Source organism: Cyrtonyx montezumae, unplaced genomic scaffold, assembly GCF_038088225.1.
Source record: "Cyrtonyx montezumae isolate F1298 unplaced genomic scaffold, pur_monq_1.0 scaffold_10, whole genome shotgun sequence".
In the NCBI taxonomy this organism is placed as follows: Eukaryota; Metazoa; Chordata; class Aves; order Galliformes; family Odontophoridae; genus Cyrtonyx; species Cyrtonyx montezumae.
The window spans coordinates 45,772,036-45,794,298 of record NW_027071826.1 but is presented as its reverse complement, the minus strand read 5'-3'; the positions used below and the strand labels follow the sequence as shown (position 1 = coordinate 45,794,298).

Sequence of the window (22,263 nt, the reverse complement as noted above, 5' to 3'; positions counted from 1 at the left end):
GAGGGAAGGCCCCTCCCCCGCAGCGCTGCGGCGCCGACCTGAGAGCGGAGCGGCGGGGCCGCCGGGCCCATGGCGGGGGACGAGCGAGACCCGCGAACGGCGGGGCCGGGTGACGGCGGCAAGCGGGGAGAACCGGGCGCGGCGGGACGGGTTGGGGGGGGCGGCGGCACGGCCGAGCCCCAGGGAGCTCCCCCCTCCGCTTTACTGTCATGGCGGCGGGGGAGGGGCCGTCACGTGATCGCGGAGGGGAGCCGGCAGCGCGGGGGGGGGGGGGGAAGAGGTGGGAGCGGCCACGTGATCGAGGAGGACTCGCCTCGGCGGCCTGCGTCCTCGTCACGTGACGCGGCCTCCCCCGCCCTGCCGGTTCCTCGCGGCCCGTTCCGGTCACGTGTCCGCCCCTGCCCGCCCCATGGCCCCAGCGGCGGCGGCCCGACCCCCTTAACGCCCGCACCGCCCCGGGCCTGGCCCGGCCCCCGCGCCGCCCGCAGCGCCCGCCCGCCCGGAGCAGCTCCCGCCCCACGGTAAGCAGCGCGGCGCGCGAGAGGCGGCGGCGGGCGCTGCGGGTGCCGGTGAGGACGGTGAGGCCGATCCGCCGCACCAACCCGGGCCCCGAGCAGCCCTTTATGGGGATAGCGCCCGCAGGTCCGGGGTAGCGGGCCCGGTCCGGCGGGTTACGCCGCGGCCTTTGGCCCACCCGGCCCGGCGTTCCCTCGGCCGCGTCCTCCGCTCGGGGCGGGCCGGGCGCTGCGGCAGCCCCCGCACAAAGGCGGCCCGGTTTGGGGCCCCCAGGCACGGCGCTCCCCGCGCTGCGGGCCGGGCCCTGCAGCAGAGTCGCGCTGTTGATGGCTCCGCAGGGAGCCCACAGCTGAGTGGCCCTAGCTCCTGCCCCCCGATGCCCCGGGCCTTCGTGGCTGCGGTGTGCCGTAAGCCCTCGGCACCACGGCCCTGCGGGAGCTGAACGCAGGTCTGCCGCAGCTGGCTACCGGCCCGAGCACATCCCCAGCACGCCCAGTGACAGCCCTGAGGGTTGCTTTTATTCCTGCTCAGAATCCGAGTGCAACGGTGGTACCGGAGAGCTCTGGGAAGAGAGCTGTAAGGCACAGAGCACGCAGGCACCGGGTGCAGCAGTGGTTAGGGAGAGGCTCTGTGTTGGAGGAAAGATCACTGTTGGAATGTGATGGCGATTCCAGGTGATCATCCTTCAAGAGCTGGGGAGGAGTGTCTGTAGGTGGTCTGCAGCCAGCACCCCGTACTTTGCTCCCAGGCAGAACCTGCCCGTTGCACACTGCAGCCAATAGTACCAGCCCTGTTAGGCAGGGTGACAAATCACAGCTGGGGACTAGGCCTACTGCCTGATCCCAGTGATTCTCCCAGCCATTAACCAGCACTTCAAAAATTCTGTCACTAGAGAACTTGGAGCCGTGTCTGGTCTTCCTATTCAGGAAGATGGTATAAACCAGAGAAAAGTCTCCTCCAAAATTTGCAATTGAATGACTCCAACACTGCTGTCTTCAGCAGCAGACTAAAATTACCAGTTAGAGCTGCAATACAGCAGAATTTTTCCCCGTGAACATTGCAGTCCTTGCTTCTTGAAGCAGCAGTGCCATGAACTGCAGCACCAATTGCAGGAAGCTCCAGTACAGCAATTAGGTACAGATAGGATGATGATGAGACAGGCAGGAGTAGCTCACTGAGGGCTCTCACCACCACAATAAACCTAAGGTCTGAATAAAGAAAAGAAGACAGCGTGCTGTGTGAGGATGTGGCCTTCCTCTCAGCAGCGATAGGAGAGTGTCCTCGTGCTGTTCTCACTGCTGGGAGAGATTCTATTTTAGAACTGTTCTGGTTCTTCTTGTAACAAGAGAAGCCATCTTGTTCCATTAGTGAAAGATGGTAACTTCACTAAATCCTGATTATTATTCCTTTTTCTTACTGATACGTTGTTCAAAAGGCAGCTGGCAGCTTTCTGCATTCTGTGTGATGCTCGCTGTGCTTGTGAGTTGTATGATCCTGCTGCCACATTGCTACATGAGAAAGAGAATGTGGCAATGATGAGTGTATGCACTCTCAGCAGACAGAAGGAGCCACTCGTGGGGTCTGTGCTCACAGCCTGCATGCTGCAGGCAGGGTGCTGGCAGCACTGCAGCTATCAGCGAGAAATTGCTGCTGGTTGCTGCGTGCTGCAGCAAAAAGGCTGCTTGTAGGTAGGTGACAGCACAGTACAAAAGCTAGGCAACTCACAACACAGTGAACCCAAAATGCTTCTCTTTCTGTTCTGTGCACTTTTAATTCCTTTGTGTTATGTGGCTTTGTCTCATCTGCGTTTGATAATAACGTCCTTGAAGGACTGTCAAGTAAAGGGAGAAAGAAGTGAAAATCCTCAGTCTTGCATGTATGGAGGTTTCTGGTCTGTTGGATTCTGTGGGCAGCTGCCTCTTTCTGGTGAGGATGAGGTGATGGTGAGAGACATGAGTAACACCGAAGGATAATAATGCTGTTGGGGAGACTAATGCATTGTGCTGAGAAGTGGTCGTGAAGTGATGCCATGTGGTTTTCCTCGAGAGATCAGTATTAGCAGGGCTGCTCAGAGCGTGGCACGGCATGTTCTGGCTGCTGCTGCAGATCTGCACTGTTGAGGTATGAGGTGAAGCTTCAGCCGATAGATGCAACAGAGGGGTGAAACTGAAGTGCAGAGTCCATTCACCACAAAAGCTTGCCATGTACTATTTTACATAACACGCTCTAATGATGGGCTTGCAGTACTAAGGAGAATGCTGTGCTGCTCTACAAGCTGTCTGAGCAAAATCTCAAAAACTCTGATTTTAAATGTTGAGAGGTATCACTCTGTGCTACAAAATATTGGTGTGATAAGCTGTACGTGCTGCTTTCTGAAGTTTGATGCATGCACCAGCAAATATGACAGACACTCTTAAAACCCAAAAAACATACGTACTGGCTTTCGAAAATACTGCTCTGTGTATCAGCAGGAAAGTTCACAGTGTACAAAATATATTAATTGGACGGACTAAACATTTTCAATAAAGGTGTCATTTTTTAATGGGTTTGCAACAATATGTTAACAGAATCTGCTGGGCATACCTGTGGTGCACTCATTCTCTTGAAGTTTGAAGCTGTAAAGAGGAGCGATAGCGACTGCTGGAAATGTTACAGCAAGTATTAAAAGGCTTCTGAATGTGAGACAGGTGAAAAATGCCATTCTTCCGAGGCAGATACAGCATTTTATACCTCACTGTCTGGGGGAGTGGAGTAGGGAACTGCCAATCTGACATTAAATATAAAGGATATTGTTCAAGCCCTCAGCAAAAAGCACTGCGGTAAGAACAAGGCTGTCACCCAGCTGTGCTATCTTTAGTGCAGAGAACTGAAAATCCATGATTTTTCACATACCTTGTATCCCTTCCTCTTCTGAAATGATTTAGCATCTGCTGCTCATGCTGAAGGAATCGCTGCCAAATGCCGGAGGAGATTTGCAGTTCGTGTTTCTGCATAGCTCTTTTTTTTCTGATCTGCAAAGAATAGTAAAGAACCATTAAAACTTCAATTTAAGGTTTGGGGGTCTTTTACTGGAGCACAAGCATTGTCAGCAGTGTAATTAGATGAATTATTTAAATAGCTGGCAGTATTCTGTTAAAATAAATTTGCTAATTGTATCATCAGCGGGGAGCACGTCTGTCTGGAACGGTTCAAAAATGATGTGGGCATTAACAAGTACATACAAGCCATAGTGCCCTGACGAGAAAAGTAGAAGAGTTACAGCAAATAATAATTAGTTCTGCTATGTTTTTAATAGCTCACTGTAGCCACAATGGCAACATCATCTGAAGAAGTGTTACTGATTGTAAAGAAGGTCCGCCAGAAGAAGCAGGATGGAGCTCTCTACCTTATGGCTGAGAGGATAGCATGGGCACCCGAGGGCAAAGACCGCTTCACAGTCAGCCACATGTATGCAGACATAAAATGTAAGTGAAGACTTTCCCTATTTCAGTAAGCAATAGTATGTACTTTAGTAAATAATATTTCATGAAATATTGAAATACAACCCAAAGCGTGTTGCCATAAAGCATATTTGGGAAGGTTGCAAGGATCTGGAGCTTTGGCTAGGTTGTTCTATGCAGCAGCAGTGATCAGTGCCATGGTAAGTGATTATTGGTTTATTAAGGATGTGACAGGAGAACTTCTGTACTCCTCAGACCTTTGTTATACTGCATTCTCATTTAACTTTCAAAAAAACCCAAAACTCTGCAATAAATTGAACAGAAATCATTTGTGCCATATGCTTGTGGAGGAAAGGGTGGGAAGAGGGTTGGGGGAAAGTGTAGGATTTTCAGATCTGACACACAAACTATCTGGCATGTCGTCTTTAAACTCTCTATCTAAGGCTGTTCCAGTCTGCTTATAAAATGAACGTGGCTTGTATTTTCACCCAACAGACCATAACTTCAGAAGTGCTAGCTTCTGTAGTTTGGCCTGACAGTAATTTACCAAAGAAGCATTTGCTGCTGCTGCCATAGCACAGTACTTGCAAGTCACAACTAAACAGTAAATGTCTGTGCTGCTTTTCTGGCTCCAATTAGTACAAACGTTTCATGTGTTGCAATGCCAAAAAAGGAATGAAGCATGTTGTATGCATTGCTTGGTTCCCCTTTAGTGAATACTGCTGTCAGAAGTCGTATACAGGTACTGCAGCATGAACCAAAGTGGATCAGTGAATCAGATCTAAGTTGTTGTAAGTTAGAAGGTCTGTTCACTTACTGTATTCATTTTTTGAAGGCTTTATCCAGCTATTTAGCTTATGCATAAGCATAAGATGTTGAAGCGTGAAGGCATGGAAGTCTTTATAACTTAAATGAAAGGCACTTGTTTTATGTCTTTTTACCATTCAATAAATAAAAAAGGGGTGGAGAGAGGGGGGGAATTTCTGAATCAGCAACAGAGATCGCTGTTTAGTGGTGACATTTGGATCCATTCTCCTAGCTGCACTAGAGAAAGGTCAGTGCTTTTTGCTGTGCTTTGTTGAAGTCAGTATAGCAGAACTGTCCATAAACGCAGTTGTTAACAATCCGTAGGTATAGCTGTTCTAGCCTCCTCTCCCTCTAGTTACAGAAAAGGAAGCAGAAGTCGGATTTTCCTTGAGTCATTAGGGTGTAGTAGCACCTCGGAGGCATTGGGATCACCTTGTAGGAATACCTGTGGCTAACTGCTCAGCACAGCACTTGAAACCAGCATGCTTTTGCTGTCAGCATCCTGTTACCCCACCCTGCATCTGCATTCTTACTACTTCTCTTCTGTGGAAACTGATCCAGCTGGAAAAACAAAAGGGAATGCTTCTCAGTGGATCACTTCCTTGGTTTGGTTACTGTCCAAACATAAACACCAGTATGAGAGAGGCAGCAGGAAGAGGTGGAGAGGGGACATGAGGTTGTCACCTCTCAGCAGCAGCATGGGCTTGTACCGGTTTGAAGCCTCCAGCGACTGGTTTGCTAACAGAAAACATAGAGAATGCAGAGGTGAATCTGGGCTCCTAAGGTGTGATGGAAGGATACTGAGCAACGGGCTGCTGGGGCAGTGTCTCATGTTTTGGACTGACTGTGAAGCATTCAGACTAATTTAAGGGTAAGACAATGTTCTACTTGCATGGCTGGAGTTCACACACAGAATAATGATATGTAATTGGAGAATGTGGATACTTGCTTATAACAAATGCTCTAGGGAAGAATCTTTCTAATATAAGTTTGCCTCTGTTGCTAATTAATATACTCTCTATGCAATCTAGGCCAGAAAATCAGTCCAGAAGGTAAAGCTAAAATTCAGCTCCAGCTAGTATTGCATGCAGGGGACACGACCAACTTTCACTTCTCCAATGAAAGCACAGCAGTGAAGGAGCGAGATGCAGTCAAGGATCTTCTTCAACAACTGTTGCCCAAATTCAAGAGGAAAGCTAATAAAGAACTTGAGGAGAAGAACAGGTAAAGGGACTCCAAAAGCTGTTTTTCTTATTTTATAGTTCTTATTTAACAAGAGCTTGTTTCTGCCAACAGTTGTAATGTTGTATTACAGCATTGCTGGGGATGTTGAGTTTGTGAAGATCTGCTTTCATTTTCAGTCCTTGGGGTTTATATAACTGTAACGGGTAGAGACTGTCCCTGTATTCTCAGTGGCACATTCCCAAGATGTGAAGGCAACCACCCATCTGCCACCCAGTCTTTCATACCTGTAGGTCGGAGATGAAAGCACCCAAGTGGCAGTCTCTCTTTAGCATTCCTGAGTACATGGTTATCAGTTTTAAAAGCTGCATCAAACATTTTTACCAGAGAAGTTTTCACCTTTTTTTCTTTCCCTCCCCCTCCCTTGTACCCCTGTCACTCTTTCCTCCCTGCCTGCCCAGACAAATCAAATCTTGTCTTATGCTGTGGAGTATCCTAAATTGTTGGGGTTTTTTGTTCGTTTTTCCACATGTATCTCATTTGTTATGCAGTAGTTTATTATTTGGCATACAGAACGTTTATTCTAGAATAAATTTGGAGAAAAGAGTTTCAGCCACTGAGTCATTTTCTCACAAGGGCTTTTAAGATACACTTCCTTTGAAACACTCATTTTAAACAAGTCCTTGTGGGCAGAGGGCATACTTGTCTCTGCCTCTCCAGATGAGCTTCGCTGGCAGCTCATGTGAATCCTCCGTCTGCTAGCTTCCGTTTTAAAGACTGTTGTAGCTTTGAACTAACTAACTTAAGTTAAATATCGTGGATTTTTTTTCCCAGAAAATAGGAACATGACTTCACCAGGTAGATTAGATCTTTACGAAGGGAAATCTCTACACAGGCAAGAGCCCTTGTGTAGTTGCTCTGACAGATATGAGATGAGCTGTTTTCAGTACTGCAGGGACAGCTACCATCAACAGCAGTGCAGACTGCTTTAGCACTATTACTATATAGTTTCTTTATCCTGCTTCCTTTTTTCTTAACAGTGATCATACTGAGTAGTTGTACATCCTTAGCTCTGTACCCCTAAATGGAGCTTTACAGTATTTTATCTTTTGGCATTAAAAGCTTTTCTAGTTACAGAAAATTAGCAGAGAAAACTCTCCCTAGAGGCAGTCTCTGTATACACATTTGACAATTGAAATCCAGGTCCAGTTATAAGCTGGATGAGCATTTCAAATGAGCAGTTAACAGACTACTACTTGCTGCACTAACTTGTAGTCATTGTCACTCATCTGTATTTGTAAGAAGAAAAATTGAATAGGAAGAACAAGGTGGTGAGAAAACACACTAGAAATGTCTTATCTAAACCTACTTCATCCACAGAGCGGCTGTAAACTTCAGTCCAAATTGTAATTTATCCCCATTTTTCTTATGTCTTCATACTATGTTCTGTGTATATAAAGGAGTTCTATTTTTTTTGTTGTTATTCACAATCAATATCCTGAGGAACATGCTTAAGTTTGTTGATATTATTGGCTAACTGTCTTCACAGTTAGGTCCCACAAATGACCTAGTGGGCTTCAAAAGCTACATGAAAAGAAGAACGTGAATCAGCTGAAGTTTCTGTTCCATACATTGTTTGCATTTTGGATAGTAAGGGTGATAGTGGATTATTTGGATTGTAGCTTTTGTAAACATTATCCCCTGGTGGATGGAGGCAGCATTTCTGCAGCACTTATGCTGCACGTGAGAGTTAAGTGATGTCATCAACAGAAATGAAAATGGACAAAAAAGCTTCATGGTAATGTGCATTTTAAGGTACCTTATCTCATGCACATTTTGTAATCTGTACTCTTGCACTAGAATAGAGAACTGAAGGTACCAAATGTTAAGATTTTAATCAAGGATTGGGTAGTGCCCCGATCCCCTGTTTCCATCATGTGACCTTTGTTATGAAAGTTCTAGAAAATTAGTTTTGCTTTTGCAATTCAGAAGACTCCAGTCTAGGGCATGTAAAGACATGTGCTTCACAGGATATTTAAGGACAAGATATTAATCCCACATTAAAGCTTTCCTAGGCATTACTTTTTTTCTAGCATTTAATGCTACCCCTGAAAGGTTTTAGCCCTTTCTTTGTTCTTTTGAGACAAATATCATTATTGAGGCTGGTTGTTTACACAGTCTTGTTAAGAAACACAGCATTTTTCAAAGAAAAGTTAGTTTCTGTTCCTGTTGTGAACTCATGTTAGCTATGGAAATCCTAGTGATTTATCCTGCAGCATTTCAATTCTATTCAATACATTCTTTTACCAGAATGCTGCAAGAAGATCCTGTTTTGTTTCAGCTCTATAAAGACCTTGTTGTGAGCCAAGTAATCAGTGCTGAAGAATTCTGGGCCAACCGTTTAAGCCTGAATGCAGGGGATAATTCTGCAGCACCTAGTAAGCAGGATGTGGGCATCTCTGCAGCATTTCTGGTATGTTGAACCTCTCATTGAAAGCATTTTAGAGCAAACAAATTGGGGAAGTGAGAGTTCTGCTCCTGTACTTTATTCCCATGTACTTGAATGTTCTTTCCTGGTACCTCAGTTTAACATCTCTCTGCCTCTTAGACTATTGCAAACGTCAAGGAGGAAAAAAAAAATAAACGATATCGTGCAAGTCTGCAACCTCAAAATCATATCAGTTTAGGTTGTTCAAATTTAACTAAAAGGTGCAACACACAGATGCTGTTTAAGCTGCTGTTAAATCTTCCTTGTAATAGGAAAAAAGGCAAATTTAGTCATTATGTTAGTATATTAATGCAGTAAATTAAAAAGCATCTCTTGCAATGTCGACCTGCATAAGTGAAGTTGCTAAGAGTCCCACACAAGTGGTCTTTCTTTTCCCATGTTTGTGTTTTTATTTAACTGGCACATGCTTTCAGCTGCTCAAAAACCCAGCTTGTACATCTGAAAGCTTGTTCCATCTCTTTCCCCAGCTTACAGTTACATTACCCCTGTGCATAATCTCAGTGCAACCTAAGACATTATAATCTAGATATAGTTTTCAGATTCCTCCCAAAGGCTCACATTTTTGCACTTGCAACAAAACTCATACAGATAATGATTTAGTAACAGAAATCCCATTTCTGTCTTTGTTAATGATTTGTGTACGCAGCAGAGGTTTGAGTGGGAAGGAGGAAATGGGAATTTTTTTCTGACGTACCTGCTATACACTCACTTTTCCTCTCTAAAAACACAAGAATTTAACTGTACAGAAAAAAAGAAAAAAGACAATATAGGCACCTGCTCTCTTGTTACAGAGAATGTGGCTGTGCTTACTTGCTCCAGAACTTCCTGAAGAGAGAACTGAACTCTTAACTTGCAGGTTCTAGCTAGGCAGTTTAAGTTCAATGTTATTATTTATCATTTGTACTGAGATGCTTTTAATATATAAGAAAAGGGGTAACAGCCATAAACTATTACTGATTCTTCACTAGATGAGTTGTAAACACCAAAACATTAGATATACACAGTACATACGCCTATTTTTGGAAACAGAGATACATTAAAGTACATCTCTTGATTGATGGAGCTGTTTTTGCTTTCATCTTAAAAAAATTAGCTCACTTCTTGAATCATCCCTTAGGTAGTAAGTATAATAAAATAATTAATCACAGAATCACAGAATTGTTTGGGCTGGAAGGGACCTCAAGAGATCATCGAGTCCCACCCCACTGCCAAAGCAGGCTGCCCAGACCAGGTTGCACAGGTAGGCATCCAGGCGGGTCCTGAACACACACTCTTTTGTTTTGTGTTCTGTAAATAGATATTTTATGATCAAATATGGTATGGATGGTTGTAGGAAGAAGATTACGTATCTACAGCAGAATTTGACCACAGGATGACAGTATTTTTTTTCCTTCTCCATTTAAAGAAGATGTTCAGACTTGAGCTTTTTCTCCTCCCTGTATGTTTTTTCTTAGGCTGACGTACGACCTCAAACAGATGGCTGCAATGGTCTGAGGTACAATTTGACTTCAGATATCATTGAATCCATATTTCGAACATATCCTGCAGGTAAGAATAGTGCACTGCTTTACAAATACATTCACGTAAGATTTGCTCATTACCATTTTACTGCAGGAAGTCAAAGCCTTGAAGTATAAAGGAACGCGTCTTCAGTCTCTTGGATGGTTTTTCCCTACCAAGTTGCCTTAATTTGAGGAGGGATGGGAAGAAGCATATGCTAAGATGTGTTTCATCTAGCAAAATCAAGTTTCAAAAGTATTTTAATTTGTTCCACTGACTTTTTTTCTTTGTACTTCTAAGTAGAGATTTGGTTCTTACGATGCTCTGTACTGAATATGTCAATTCTTTGTAAGGGAAGAACCGTTTCCATCCTTCCCTTGTGCTAGGACTGAACACTGACACTGGTTCATTTGGGCAGTAGGTTAAAAATGCTAGATCCATCTTGAGAATGACTAGAATTCTGTCAAATAAGAGTTCATGTGCGAGTCCAATCTAAAGTAGAGTATTCAAATTTCTTCAGTGTGCATTTCTTTCCAGAGCACTAGGTACCATTGCAGAGCATGGAAAAATACTCACTAGCTGGTGTTTAGCCTCTGCATTCCCTTACACTTAACTGGCGTGAATGATGGCAACACCAGGCAGAAAACTAGGAAGAAAGGAAGAAAATACTAATGTAAGATGTTGTATTAAGATTTTTAGAACGCTTCATAATCATTTCTTGTTTGTTCACAGTAAAAATGAAATATGCAGAAAATGTTCCACATAACATGACAGAAAGGGAATTCTGGACACGATTTTTTCAGTCTCATTATTTCCATCGGGACAGACTCAATACAGGCTCAAAAGACCTCTTTGCTGAATGTGCCAAACTGGATGAGAAAGGTAAGCTTTCTGACTTGCTTGCTGCAGAAGGCTGTTAGTGGTCTTACAGAGCACAGCTCAAGAGGAACAGCCAGAACAGCTTGCAGAGCTGAAGTCTTTGTTTTCTTATGTCCGTTTATAGTAGACACCTTGTTAAAAGCAAGATTGTCACTGGAACTTGTCTGTAGCTTTACTATTCTTAGCCTGACTGCAGATGCATTCCTTGAAATAAATGGGGATGTGATAGTACAAGAGATACCTTTTATCACAACTCACAACAGTACCTTAGTTCTAAATTCCAATAATATACCATACCATGACAGTTTAATTATGCTCTGCCATTAGTTACTAGGGAATAAATTGGTTTACATAAACCTTCATTTTGTGATCGTGCACAACTTAGAGCAGGTACAGCTTTTGTAATAAAGGAGTGTTTAGAAACGGAAAAATGCAGATCCTGTTCCTTATTTTCCAGAGGAGATGCTATCCTTAAAAAGGTGGAGATGTCCACCTTTTTAACAGCAACCTAAGTCAGATTGTATTTTATCTGTATGCTTTTCTAATCACACAGAGATATGAAGAGGAACTGTCACTTAATGCCATTCCTCAGTATGCATTAGAATCCATATCCTGTCAGAATTCTATTAGGAATCCACAACACTTCCCAAGGAAAAAGCTATCATAGTTATCGTTCTACCCAAAGTAGTCCTGTAATACAGTGCCAGAATTCAAAGAAAAAATTCAGGCTTTCCAGTTTCTACTAACAACTAATACTAAAAAACATCCTCCATTTGAATATGGAACGGTGTATAGTGATGAGCAGAACTCAGTGAAAGGTGCTGCTATTAGAAGGCTGATCTCTTTACAATAATTTTCCTCATTTATTGCTTATTTTAAAGGGAATTTTATAAAAGGTTAAAAAAATTAATCAGTGATATTTGAGCATATTGGTTTTTAAAGGTTAAATACAAATCTCATAATGCCACGTTTGTGTTTTTTTTTGTTCCTTTTCTTTAATGCTACTTCCATACAGGGTTAAAAGCAATGGTGTCTCAAGGAGTAAAAAACCCTCTGATAGATTTAACAGCTTTGGAAGACAGAACATTAGACGAAGTAAGTGGCTGGCAAAAACAAAGAAATTTAAGGGGAAATTGGGTCAGAAGGCTACAAATGCAATTTCTGAAACACATCACTAGAAGACTGCTGCACTCCATGTTTACACAGCTGTATGTGTGTGAGGAACTGAAGCCTGTGCCCAGCTGCCTGCATTAGTGTGCTGGGTATAATGCTGGACCCCTCACTCTTCAAAAGGAACTCTTTCACTTACATGGCTTTTCTTTCCTCACCTTATCTATAGCAGATTTTCTCTGGTTTCTTCCTAACTTTTGGAACCTGTGGCCACATAAAGAAAAGTAACACAAAACAGAAAAAAAAGTTTTAGCCTTTGTCCCTGCTTTGAGTGCTGCTGTTTTATTCTGCTTCTTGAACTGCCATGTGGTAGCAGAATAAAATAATCTTTGGAGGTTTTTTTCCAAAGCACCTGTAAGTCATAGTCAAGGGAAGGTAAGAATATCCTCCTTCAGATGATAATACAGTACCACTAAAGCTCAGACAAGATGGCATAGCTTCCTGACTTAATGGAAAACACAGAATGGTCCTTTTAGTTCAAGAGAAGGAGGTAACAAGTGTTGTTCTCTTTACAGGGCTATGGTGTCGCTCCTGTGGCCTCTACATCAAATGCCTCAAAATCTGCTAGAGAAAGCAGCAATGCTGCCATTATAAAACGCTTTAATCATCACAGTGCCATGGTCCTTGCAGCTGGCCTCAAAAAACAGTAAGTTTCAACGTTACCTAAAAGCTAAATATTTTTAACAAATGAAAGAACTTCCAGAAGGAAAATACATCTGCTGTTTCATCAAGCCCTTTCCTGTAAATTTTATGAATGAACTATCATGTTCTGGAAACAAAAGTACTGTTAGGTTCTATTTTACTTTTATGAAGTTCTTCAGATCTGTCTGAAATGACTATTTTTAGCTGAGTTGGTCTCCTACCATTCACATATAAAAAATGAAAAGGATGTTTCTGCCCTCTCTTCTCTGGCCATGCTAAAGGCTGCATCAAGTGGGGTTCAGGGGCTCCTCCTGCCACCTTTCAGGAGTGGATCTGCTGTAGTTTCCTATAGTGGGTTGCATGGAAGGAGGTAAATGAGGAAGCAAAAAACATCAGTGTGACTTGTGTGGATCACATTAAAGGTTTATCTAGTGCAGCATCCTGTCTCTGACTGACTTCTGTGGCTTAACCCAGCAGGTGGCTGAGCACCACACTCTTGTTTGCTCACTCCCCCCTCTTCCCAGTGTCGTAGCAGACAACAGAATTGGAGAACAAAAAAAAGTTGAACTTGTGGGTTGTGATAAAACTATTTACGGAGGTAGAGAAGAAGGAAATAGTCATAAAAAAATATATATGAACATATATAACTAGTGATGCACAAGCAATTGCTTGCCACCCCCAAACCAGCACCCAGCTTGCCCCCTGAGCAGCAGAAGAAAGACATATTAACTGCCACCCCCTTCAAAACTCCTTCCACATGATGTCATAAGGTATGGAATATTTCTTGGGCCAGTTTAAGTCAGTTGTCCTAATCCTGTTTCCTCCCAGCTCCTTAGGCTCATTGCTGAGAATGGCCTTGGCTTTACAGTGCTGCTTAGCAGCAACTGGTAAACATCAGTGTTTTGTCCTAGAACCAAAAACATAGTGCCATACCAGACACTCTGAACAATTCTATCCCAACTGAAATTAGGACAGTGACCAAAAAAGTGAGCTCCCTGACAACGTTTTCATCTTCTCCAAATTAAACAGTGGATCTCAGATAATCTCGTGTGGATAACGCATGTTTCTACTCCTCAGTTTGGAGAAGAAAAAAACAGTAATTATTTTCCTGAAACAGCAGATTCTCAGAGCTCCCATAGCCCTCCTAGTATGTGACTGGCATACATATATATGCAAAGCATTTGATTTTCATGATTTAGCTGTGTTCCACACACTTCCGCTGTTGGCATGCCACTATTTCTTCAGCAAGGGAGAAAAACCCTTCCCTGCTGCTGAGCTTCCTCCTGGACAAAGTGTTATATGAGATGCTGGTTCTTTTTAATCTAGACAAACTTCTTCAAGTAAAGGCACAATGGGGGGAAGCTGGTGTACAGTGTGAACATTTTTGAAGCATAAATTTACTTTGTCTGTAGCTTGTGTCTTAAATTTTCTGTGAGGTGAATTTTTCTTAATGCTGTTTCTCTATTTTAAGAGAAGCACAAAATGACCATTACAGTGAGACCAGCAGTACGGATGGAAACTCCAGGGATTCAGATTTCTTTCAACCATCAATGAAAAAGGTATAAAGTTAGCTGATGCCATTCTAGTTGAAAGAAATTGGATGTTGTCTCTTAAAGCATTGCTGAAGGAAGCACCTAAAGAAATACTTAGTTTAGAAGTATATAGAGTAACAACTAAGGGCCAGTGAGAAGCTTTGAGAATAAGGACATCTGTTGGTAGACACAAATAAACAATACCTTGAAGTACTGTTCTGTTGATCTGTTTAGCAGGGTCTCTTGAAAGCAAAAGCTTCCAGCGTGATTCTAATTGGACATAGAAGTGTTTTTTTCATACTTGCAGTTGTATTTTTACTGCTTGCCTGAACAGTTCTAGAGAACATCCATCTGAAAAGAGTCCATCTGAGAGTCAATATTAACCTATCAACCGTATGTTTTTAGAGGGGATGACTGAACTGGCACATAGCAGCCTTTATATTAAGATTAGAAGCCAAAGGAAGGTTAAACAAAGAGCGGTGATGTCTCATGCACTGAAATAAAGTACCAGCCTGTTTTAGAGTGACCTCAGCAGCTCACAGAGCAGAGAGAAAGTACTGTTATCACTGCAGAGATGAACTGAATACTCCTTGCTAGAGATGACAGTTGAAATAGGTTGACTCAAACCTCTTTATATTGATAAGAAAAGAGTGTAGAACACGTGTTGTTAAATGTTGAAGTAGTCAACAGCTTTGACTTTCAAGAATGTCAGTTTTTACTGGAGAGTAAGTGTACCAGCCCTGGTGGAACAAGTATGATGATGAGAGGAAAGAGAAGCATAACAGTAGGAGACTCCAAATGTAGGTTTCTCATTCTTTGAAATCAGTTGACGCTGTCTTGACCTCTCACCACTAATGCTCTAGCTCTGTTGTCACCAAACAGCTTGGATAAATATTGCTGTGTCAGCCCTATACTCATAGAATCTTGCATTCCAGCATTGAAATCATTATTATTTCTTTTATTGTAGAGGTAAATTACTTAAGTAGCAAGAACAAAGAGTGGTCTGCGTATAGCAGAACATTTCCTGAAAATAGCTGGGACTGCAAGTTTTGGTAACAATCTTCAGAAAAAGCAGGAAGCCAAAACTTCAAAACTGTGTATTTTAAACAACATTGGTCACACCTCCTTCAGGAGAATAGACACAAACCATTCCAGGGAATAATGTTTCATTAAGGGGTTTCTAAAGCTTTCACTCAAAAGTCAGTGAAGAAAAGAAAAATAACAGTAAACAACCAAATTGCATTCTTCTTAATAACATCTATAATTCTCTGACTTAGATGAAACTACAGGAATCCATTGAATATGAAGATTTAGCAACGAATAATAGCACTACCACTATTGCACTAAATTTAAAGAAATCTGACAGGTAAGTTAACAATATATGCTGGGCTATTTCAGTATATTTGATACAGCAAGTCTCTCATCACAGTCTGAAGAGAATCAGGAGATTTAGTTTCCATGCACTACACTCAGATGCATCCTGGTTTCCTAGAAATTCCCATTTCAATTTGTATTTTGATTTCATTTTACTTTTCAGCAAGTTTCTGTACACCTACTGGGAAGGCTTTGACATGTAATTTCTATGCAAGTCTTAACAGACTAATTGTCACGGTTCAGCACTTTGCTGCATCTCATAGTAGAAAAATGAATGTGATGTGGGCATATGCAATTCCAAGCAAAATCCACTCCCAGGCAAAACAAGCACTATTGGGATAGCTTGAGCTGGTCACTGGTCTGTTATGGTTCTAGTAATTGTCCTCTTGTTTTCTAGACTCCTAAGCTTGAGAACCATAGAGAAGGACAGATGCCACAGGAAAGACAACTGATTAAAGCATGCATGTAACTTCCTTTAGCTGAAGTTACAAGTGGTGTGAAGTCCTATGTTAAAATGATGCTCCAAAAACCGAGCACAGAGGATGGCAGAGCTTTTCATGAGATTGTTTGCAGATGTGATGGAAACTGCAACCTCTTTTTTTTTCTTTGCTGCCATACCCTTCCTATTCCCATGTGGCACTGTGTTTTACTTTTTATGTCAGGCAATGGGGTTTAGATAGCAATGTCACCAATTGCAAAGCATCCGAAATTGGAAATATTTCTATTGTCCACTAATTTGGTACCAACAATCCTATTAATATACCTTTCTCCTTATCTCATCTCACAGGTATTATCATGGTCCAACTCCAATTCAATCACAGCAATATGCAACCAGTCAGGATATAATTAATTCTTTTCATAGTATTAGGCAAGAAATGGAAGCATATGTACCCAATCTAACTCAGGTATGTAAGCTTTTTCCAGAAATTCCCTTCTTGATGTTAGCATCTTATTTCTGTACAATTTTCTGTCTCTTGGCTACTGGAGTTCAAACTGATCAGGGTAAACTTAGTTATCTCCAATAGTTTAATGTTAAGATTATTCTGCAACTTCAAGTGGTACCTTCTCAAATATTGCATTTAAAAGCTAAACATGAAAAAAGGAAAGAATTGAAAAGTGAAGCGTTTCTGATATTCATTTATGTTCTACTGTTACCACGTTCTTTTGAAAAAATAGGGAAGGCATAAAGTAAAAACAAACACCCTCTGAACTTTAGGAGGTAAGAGTCCTGAGTCATTGGATACTGGTTTATAACTAAATGGATCTTTTACCCCAAAGTGCACTTAGGTGTAAGGACCTGCTTTGCACTGGGCTACACAGCAGCTCTTTCCTGGTAACTTGAGGGCAGTAAAGCCACCTCGCTGATCCTCACCAGCCAGTTAATGAACTTCCCTTCCTTTATAAATCCACATTTGACCCTAAGAAAAGCAGCCACAATTATGTGTTCCATTTCTGTATGGTAATGATCATCTTTGTCTCATTTTGCACAGCCAGTTCACATACTAGGCAAAGGTTTGTTCATAATTAATTGGGGAGCTTTCACTGAAAAACATGAGGGAAAGCTTGTATTTAATTCTGCAGTACAGGAAGCTCTTCATCAGAACTTCCATTGTATGTTCTCAATTGCAGCTCCATAGTAGAGTTCACCTATGATTTATTTTTAAAGCATTGCTGCAAAAATTTGTTCCCTCTGCTTTCAGGTTCTTTCAAGTGGTGATGCTACTAGCACTATTGCAGTCCTGTCACCTGGAGGAGCACTTATGCAGGGTGGAACACAGCAAGCCATAAACCGTAAGGATTTGAGATACATAATACTTCAGTCACTTATTATTACATTACACAGCAGTTCACTGTTTCATCTCCCCCTCAGAATATGCACACTGATAAATGAAATTCTGGAAACACATAACCTGAATACAGTGGTTACAGAAACAAAAGCAGAGAAAAATCTCAGCCCAACTAAGAGGGTAAAACAAATGCTGTGGCAAGTGAGTGACAGAACTCCACAGAGCAAGCAAGAAAGGATGCACCTAATACCAACTCTTCATACAGTTAATGGGTTTTGCATGTTCAGCATTTTTGTTTTTCTTTGTATTTTAGTAATTTTTTAATTTATTTGTATTTAAGACATACTTTGGGAGAACTCAAAGGAAGCGTACTGTAGATAGGAGCTTTGAACTAGTGGAACTCCTTTTTGCAGCCTGCATTAGAATTCACAGCTTGCTGAAAGAAGGATGACTTACCTGTGGACTGTAGGGAAAACAAGCAACCCATCTTCCTGCCATTTCCATCCAACCACTCCATCCCCCACTGACACATTTCTGCCACCTTGAGTTCCTTTCCCTTTCATCTCACTGTAGATGAATCCCCGCTCTCACAAGACAGTTTCCCTGTTTGTTTTGTACTTGATCTGAAGGACAGCAGAGTCTATTCAGACAGCTGGAAAAGCAAGTGTGCATTCCTAATAGTAATAAATGGAGTCAGGCAGTAACAGAGCTTTCTTACTCTTCCCAGCTGACAATCCCCTTCAACCCAGACCACCTTCTCTTTTAACAGCCTTATCCTAGAGTTCCCTGAGTACTGTCAGGGAACAGTGCCTGCTCCTGTCATTCTCAATAACTATGGATTTATTTTATTTTTTAAGTTGTGATGTCCTCCTTGTTTTTGTACCATGTCACCATTCTTACTTTAAGACATTGTGAGAGAGAGTTCCCTTTTCCTTCCATGTGCTGTGTCTGACAGATGTCATTATTGTTTTCTCATTGGCAATGAGAGAGGGAAAAGAATTATACTAGCTTGCATTATCCACAACCTGTTTAGTACTAGACTTTGAATAGAACTGTTGGTACTGCCCCACTTAACTTTCTACTTCTGGATCGAAGCATGATGTCCATCCTTTTGCCTATCATACACCTGCCTGAGTAATATACAAGCTTCTACACAAACTAGCCATAAGTAAGCAGCTGAGCTGACCTAACACTGCTGGTATTCCTCCTTCAGGTGTTCCTCACCTCAGAGTTCCCTCCTGGCCAACATTTCTGTTTTTCTACTAAGAAACATGCATTACATCACTCCTTCATTAGCCTTATGATCTCATTTTATGGATCAGTGTTTTGAGTGATGTGAAAAGACTTTTTTTCCTGTTGCAGAGATGGTGCCAAATGACATTCAGTCTGAACTGAAACATTTGTACGTGGCAGTAGGGGAACTGCTAAGACACTTCTGGTCCTGCTTTCCTGTTAATACGCCATTCCTAGAAGAAAAGGTAAGGCTTCCTCATGAGAAATGATCAACTGTGTTCCACCCAGATTTAACACTGCCAGTTTAAAACACAAACTACAGCTCCCCTTCAATTCTTAAGACATAACTGCCACAGTAGGGTTACCAGGAAATCTTCCTTGTACTTCTATCCATTGCAAAGTTACTCAGCTTTAAAACAAACTCTTTCTAAGAACAGAGTGCCTTTGTGAGTCTACGACCCATGTTGGCTTCATGACTAATGGCACTTCTCTGTTGCTGTTGTCAGCCTGACCTCATGTGTTATCACAAAGATAGACACTGGCAGATATCTTAGATATTTCTGCTGCAAAATGTGACTAGAAAACTCAGTGTAGTCTTCGCTTGAAGCAAAAAAGGGTATTTTTGGCGACAGATAATATAGATAAGATGTTAACATAGTAAAAATGATGACCTTGCCACACTGCATTTCCAGGCACATTTCACTTGCCTCAAAAATAAATTCGCACTTAAAAATTAAGTTAGAGACAGATGATGTAGGAATTTTTCTTCCTTGAGCCATACATATTTCAAGTATCCCCCACAATTAATTACAAAGTGTTTTGTGTAAATGATTACAATACTGGTTCCTGTCTTTCAGGTTGTGAAAATGAGGAGCAACTTGGAAAGATTTCAGCTTACAAAGCTCTGCCCATTCCAAGAAAAGATTCGGAGACAGTATTTAAGCACAAATGTAAGGGAAAAATACTTTAAAGGTGCATGTTAATAATGTGAATCAATTATCAAAGGATGGTGGCTTTGTTTGCTTCTTATTCTGGATCATCTTAAGATTATTGGTTAACTAGGAAACCAGCAGAGGAAGATTAGTTAAATAGTTAACTACTCTTCTCCTACTCTCCCTTTCTACACTGCTGAATAATAGCTAGTGTGTCAAGAACTATAACTTGAGATTACCCAGTAGAAGGCAGAAGTGACATTTCGTTTTCTACATCCATCATGACTTAAGACTTCAGCTACTTCAAAAGAGGCTCCTAGCATACCAGAATTGAAGTGGCCATAGACTAAATAGTGGAAGACAGTACACCCAAGTGTCATTTCCCTGGGTTTTCACAGCTTAGTCACTCTGTGAACTACTCCCTCTACAGAGGCTTCACAGTAGAGCTTCAAAGTTCATTCTCTCAATCTGGCATATCTCTTTGATCTTGGTGGAATTACTTGTAGTGAATGAAGGGAACAATCCAGCTGAGTGTGTCTGATCAAAGTGAGAGTGATATATTCTCCAGCAGCTGGGACATTTACTTCCTTTTCTCTCTTAATCTTTCAGTTGATAAGTCATATAGAAGAGATGCTGCAGACAGCCTACAATAAGTTCCACACGTGGCAGTCCCGGCGTATGCTGAAGAAGACGTGAGAGTGCATGCTGTACAGGTTTGAGAACAAAAATCTGCAATAGGCATAGGAGTACAACCTTGCACATATGCAGATCTTATAGCTGTTGCAGGAAGACCTGCAACCTATGGACTTCTGGAAATGATGCTAACCGAACTTGCACATTTTTTGAAAAAAAGAACTGAGATTAAAACTTGAAAACTAGGGAGAAGAACAAGAACGAACCAAAACAGAAGAGCTGAGGCGCAAAAATATTTAAAAGACACTGTTTACTGCAGTTACTCAGGAACTGCTTTTGATTTGCATTAAGAGCTGCTTTCAGAAATAAAAAATTTAAAGAGGGCGTATTAATAAAATCTGTTTTTCTGTCTAATTTTTTTTTTTTTTGAGAAATGTATGGCACAGGGTAGAAATCAAAAGGTTTTCTTCACTGGATTCTGACATTTTGTTGATTTTTTGTATCTTCTGCAACCATTTAACAGTGATATTTTAAAATAGAGCTGAGATTGGTTTTACTTCAACCATCCAGGAGAGCGTAGCTGTCCAAAGATGAGCTACTGCCATGTTCCTCCCCCCCCCCCACTGGAAGCAAGAGACACTGCACTGAAAGCTGTTCATGATCTGGGGCCCCTCAAGGCACATGGGGGTAAACTCTTGCCTGAGATCTTGGATTTTTATGCAGAACTTTTCCAGCCATCCATTTTGCATGTTTTCCTCTGAGTGCAAGTGTGTGCTACTGCAATTTTTTTTTTAAAGGTGGCATTTGTTCTGAGGAGAGAATACTTTTTTTTTTAAAGGAAATTAAATAAAGTTTCTTACAAAAGTCACTTTTCAATCATTAGACTTTGTTTTTAATTTCTTCTCCTAAATCTGTTTTCCTTCACTCTCCCCATTTGACTGTTATACTATTTTTGGCGAATTGATAATCATTGCAAAGAAAAATGCTATTTACAGAATGTCCATAAACATTGGGAATCTGTGCCATACTTTGTTCCAAATAGCACCAGTTCACCATTTCTGACCAACTTGTCTTGTATTAAATGTGACTCAAATGCAAAGTAAACCTGTTTTCTATAATATATGCATTTTAATGACATCCTTGTATTTTGCTGTCATCCTGACTGTACTAAGGCTCAGTACAGGCTACTGAGTGGCTTTTGGTTGTTTTTTTTTTTTTTTACTTCTAACTAAATGTGACTGTTAGAGTATAAGATGCATTTACAAAGACAAATCAGAATGACAATACTTATTCAGAGCAAGCACATCAGAATAAGACAGAAGAAATCCCCACTAGCTTGCATGATGACTTAATACTGGGTTCTGCCATCACTGATGTGATGTTAAGATATTAAAGTATGATACCAAGTGGAGGATTGTTGCAGATGTATTTGTATAGCCAAGACTGTGCTTGATCCGTGCTGCTGTTCATTTATGCAGGAGAGGCTTTTATTTAACCGGTGCGTGGAAGGCAGCAGCTCAGCAGCTTCCTCGTTTCCGGTGTTCTTCGATTTTTATATCATGCTCCTATTTTGATAAAAGCTGAGTTTCAGTTAAATGTCACTGTCTGCACCAAATTCTGTCTGGAAGTGTATGCATATTGTTAAGCCCAGTTTCCTGGTCTGCTTCTGCAGATAGATGCATGATACCTGCTCTGTGATGTAATGTGGTTTGCTGTAAGAAGCGATGGCTCCGCAAGAGGATGCAATACTTTTTGGCACGGTGAAAGTGTCATTGGGAATAAATAGATGCATGAGGAGGAAGAGGTGTACATCTCATCAAGGTTACCTCTTGTGGTTGGTAGTTTATGTAAAATCTAGGCTTAGAGTATGGCTTTATTAAGCCTAATACTCTTAAAAGTGCAGGCAGTTCCCAGAAAGAAAGGGTAGTTTTATTCCCCCCCCCATTCCAAAGCATTTGATCTAGAAATTCTGTGGCCAAATTTCAGCTATTTAGTGAAAGCTATAATTGCTTTCATCATTATCAGAGGAATAAAAAATAAATGTGATTCGTATCCTAACTTCGCCTGAAGCTACGAACAGGAGATGCAAGTATTTAGCTGCACTGAGGCTTTGCAATAATCATTTTA

General features: G+C 41.5%; 2 protein-coding genes across 2 annotated transcripts in view; one reads left to right on the top strand and one right to left on the bottom strand.

Annotated features, from left to right (window-relative positions):
* LOC136060573 (serum amyloid A protein) overlaps positions 1 to 22,263 on the bottom strand; it is a 53,008-nt gene that overhangs the window by 22,178 nt on the left and 8,567 nt on the right. The window lies entirely within an intron of this gene.
* GTF2H1 (general transcription factor IIH subunit 1) lies at positions 352 to 21,004 on the top strand. The gene is made up of 15 exons (XM_065755235.1): positions 352 to 521; positions 3,812 to 3,980; positions 5,795 to 5,987; positions 8,256 to 8,418; positions 9,909 to 10,002; positions 10,687 to 10,836; positions 11,849 to 11,928; positions 12,519 to 12,649; positions 14,117 to 14,204; positions 15,455 to 15,543; positions 16,339 to 16,456; positions 17,252 to 17,342; positions 18,701 to 18,816; positions 19,429 to 19,521; positions 20,113 to 21,004. Exons 2-15 carry the CDS (start codon positions 3,827 to 3,829, stop codon positions 20,197 to 20,199), a joined length of 1,647 nt encoding a protein of 548 aa, XP_065611307.1. The 5' UTR covers positions 352 to 521; positions 3,812 to 3,826; the 3' UTR covers positions 20,200 to 21,004.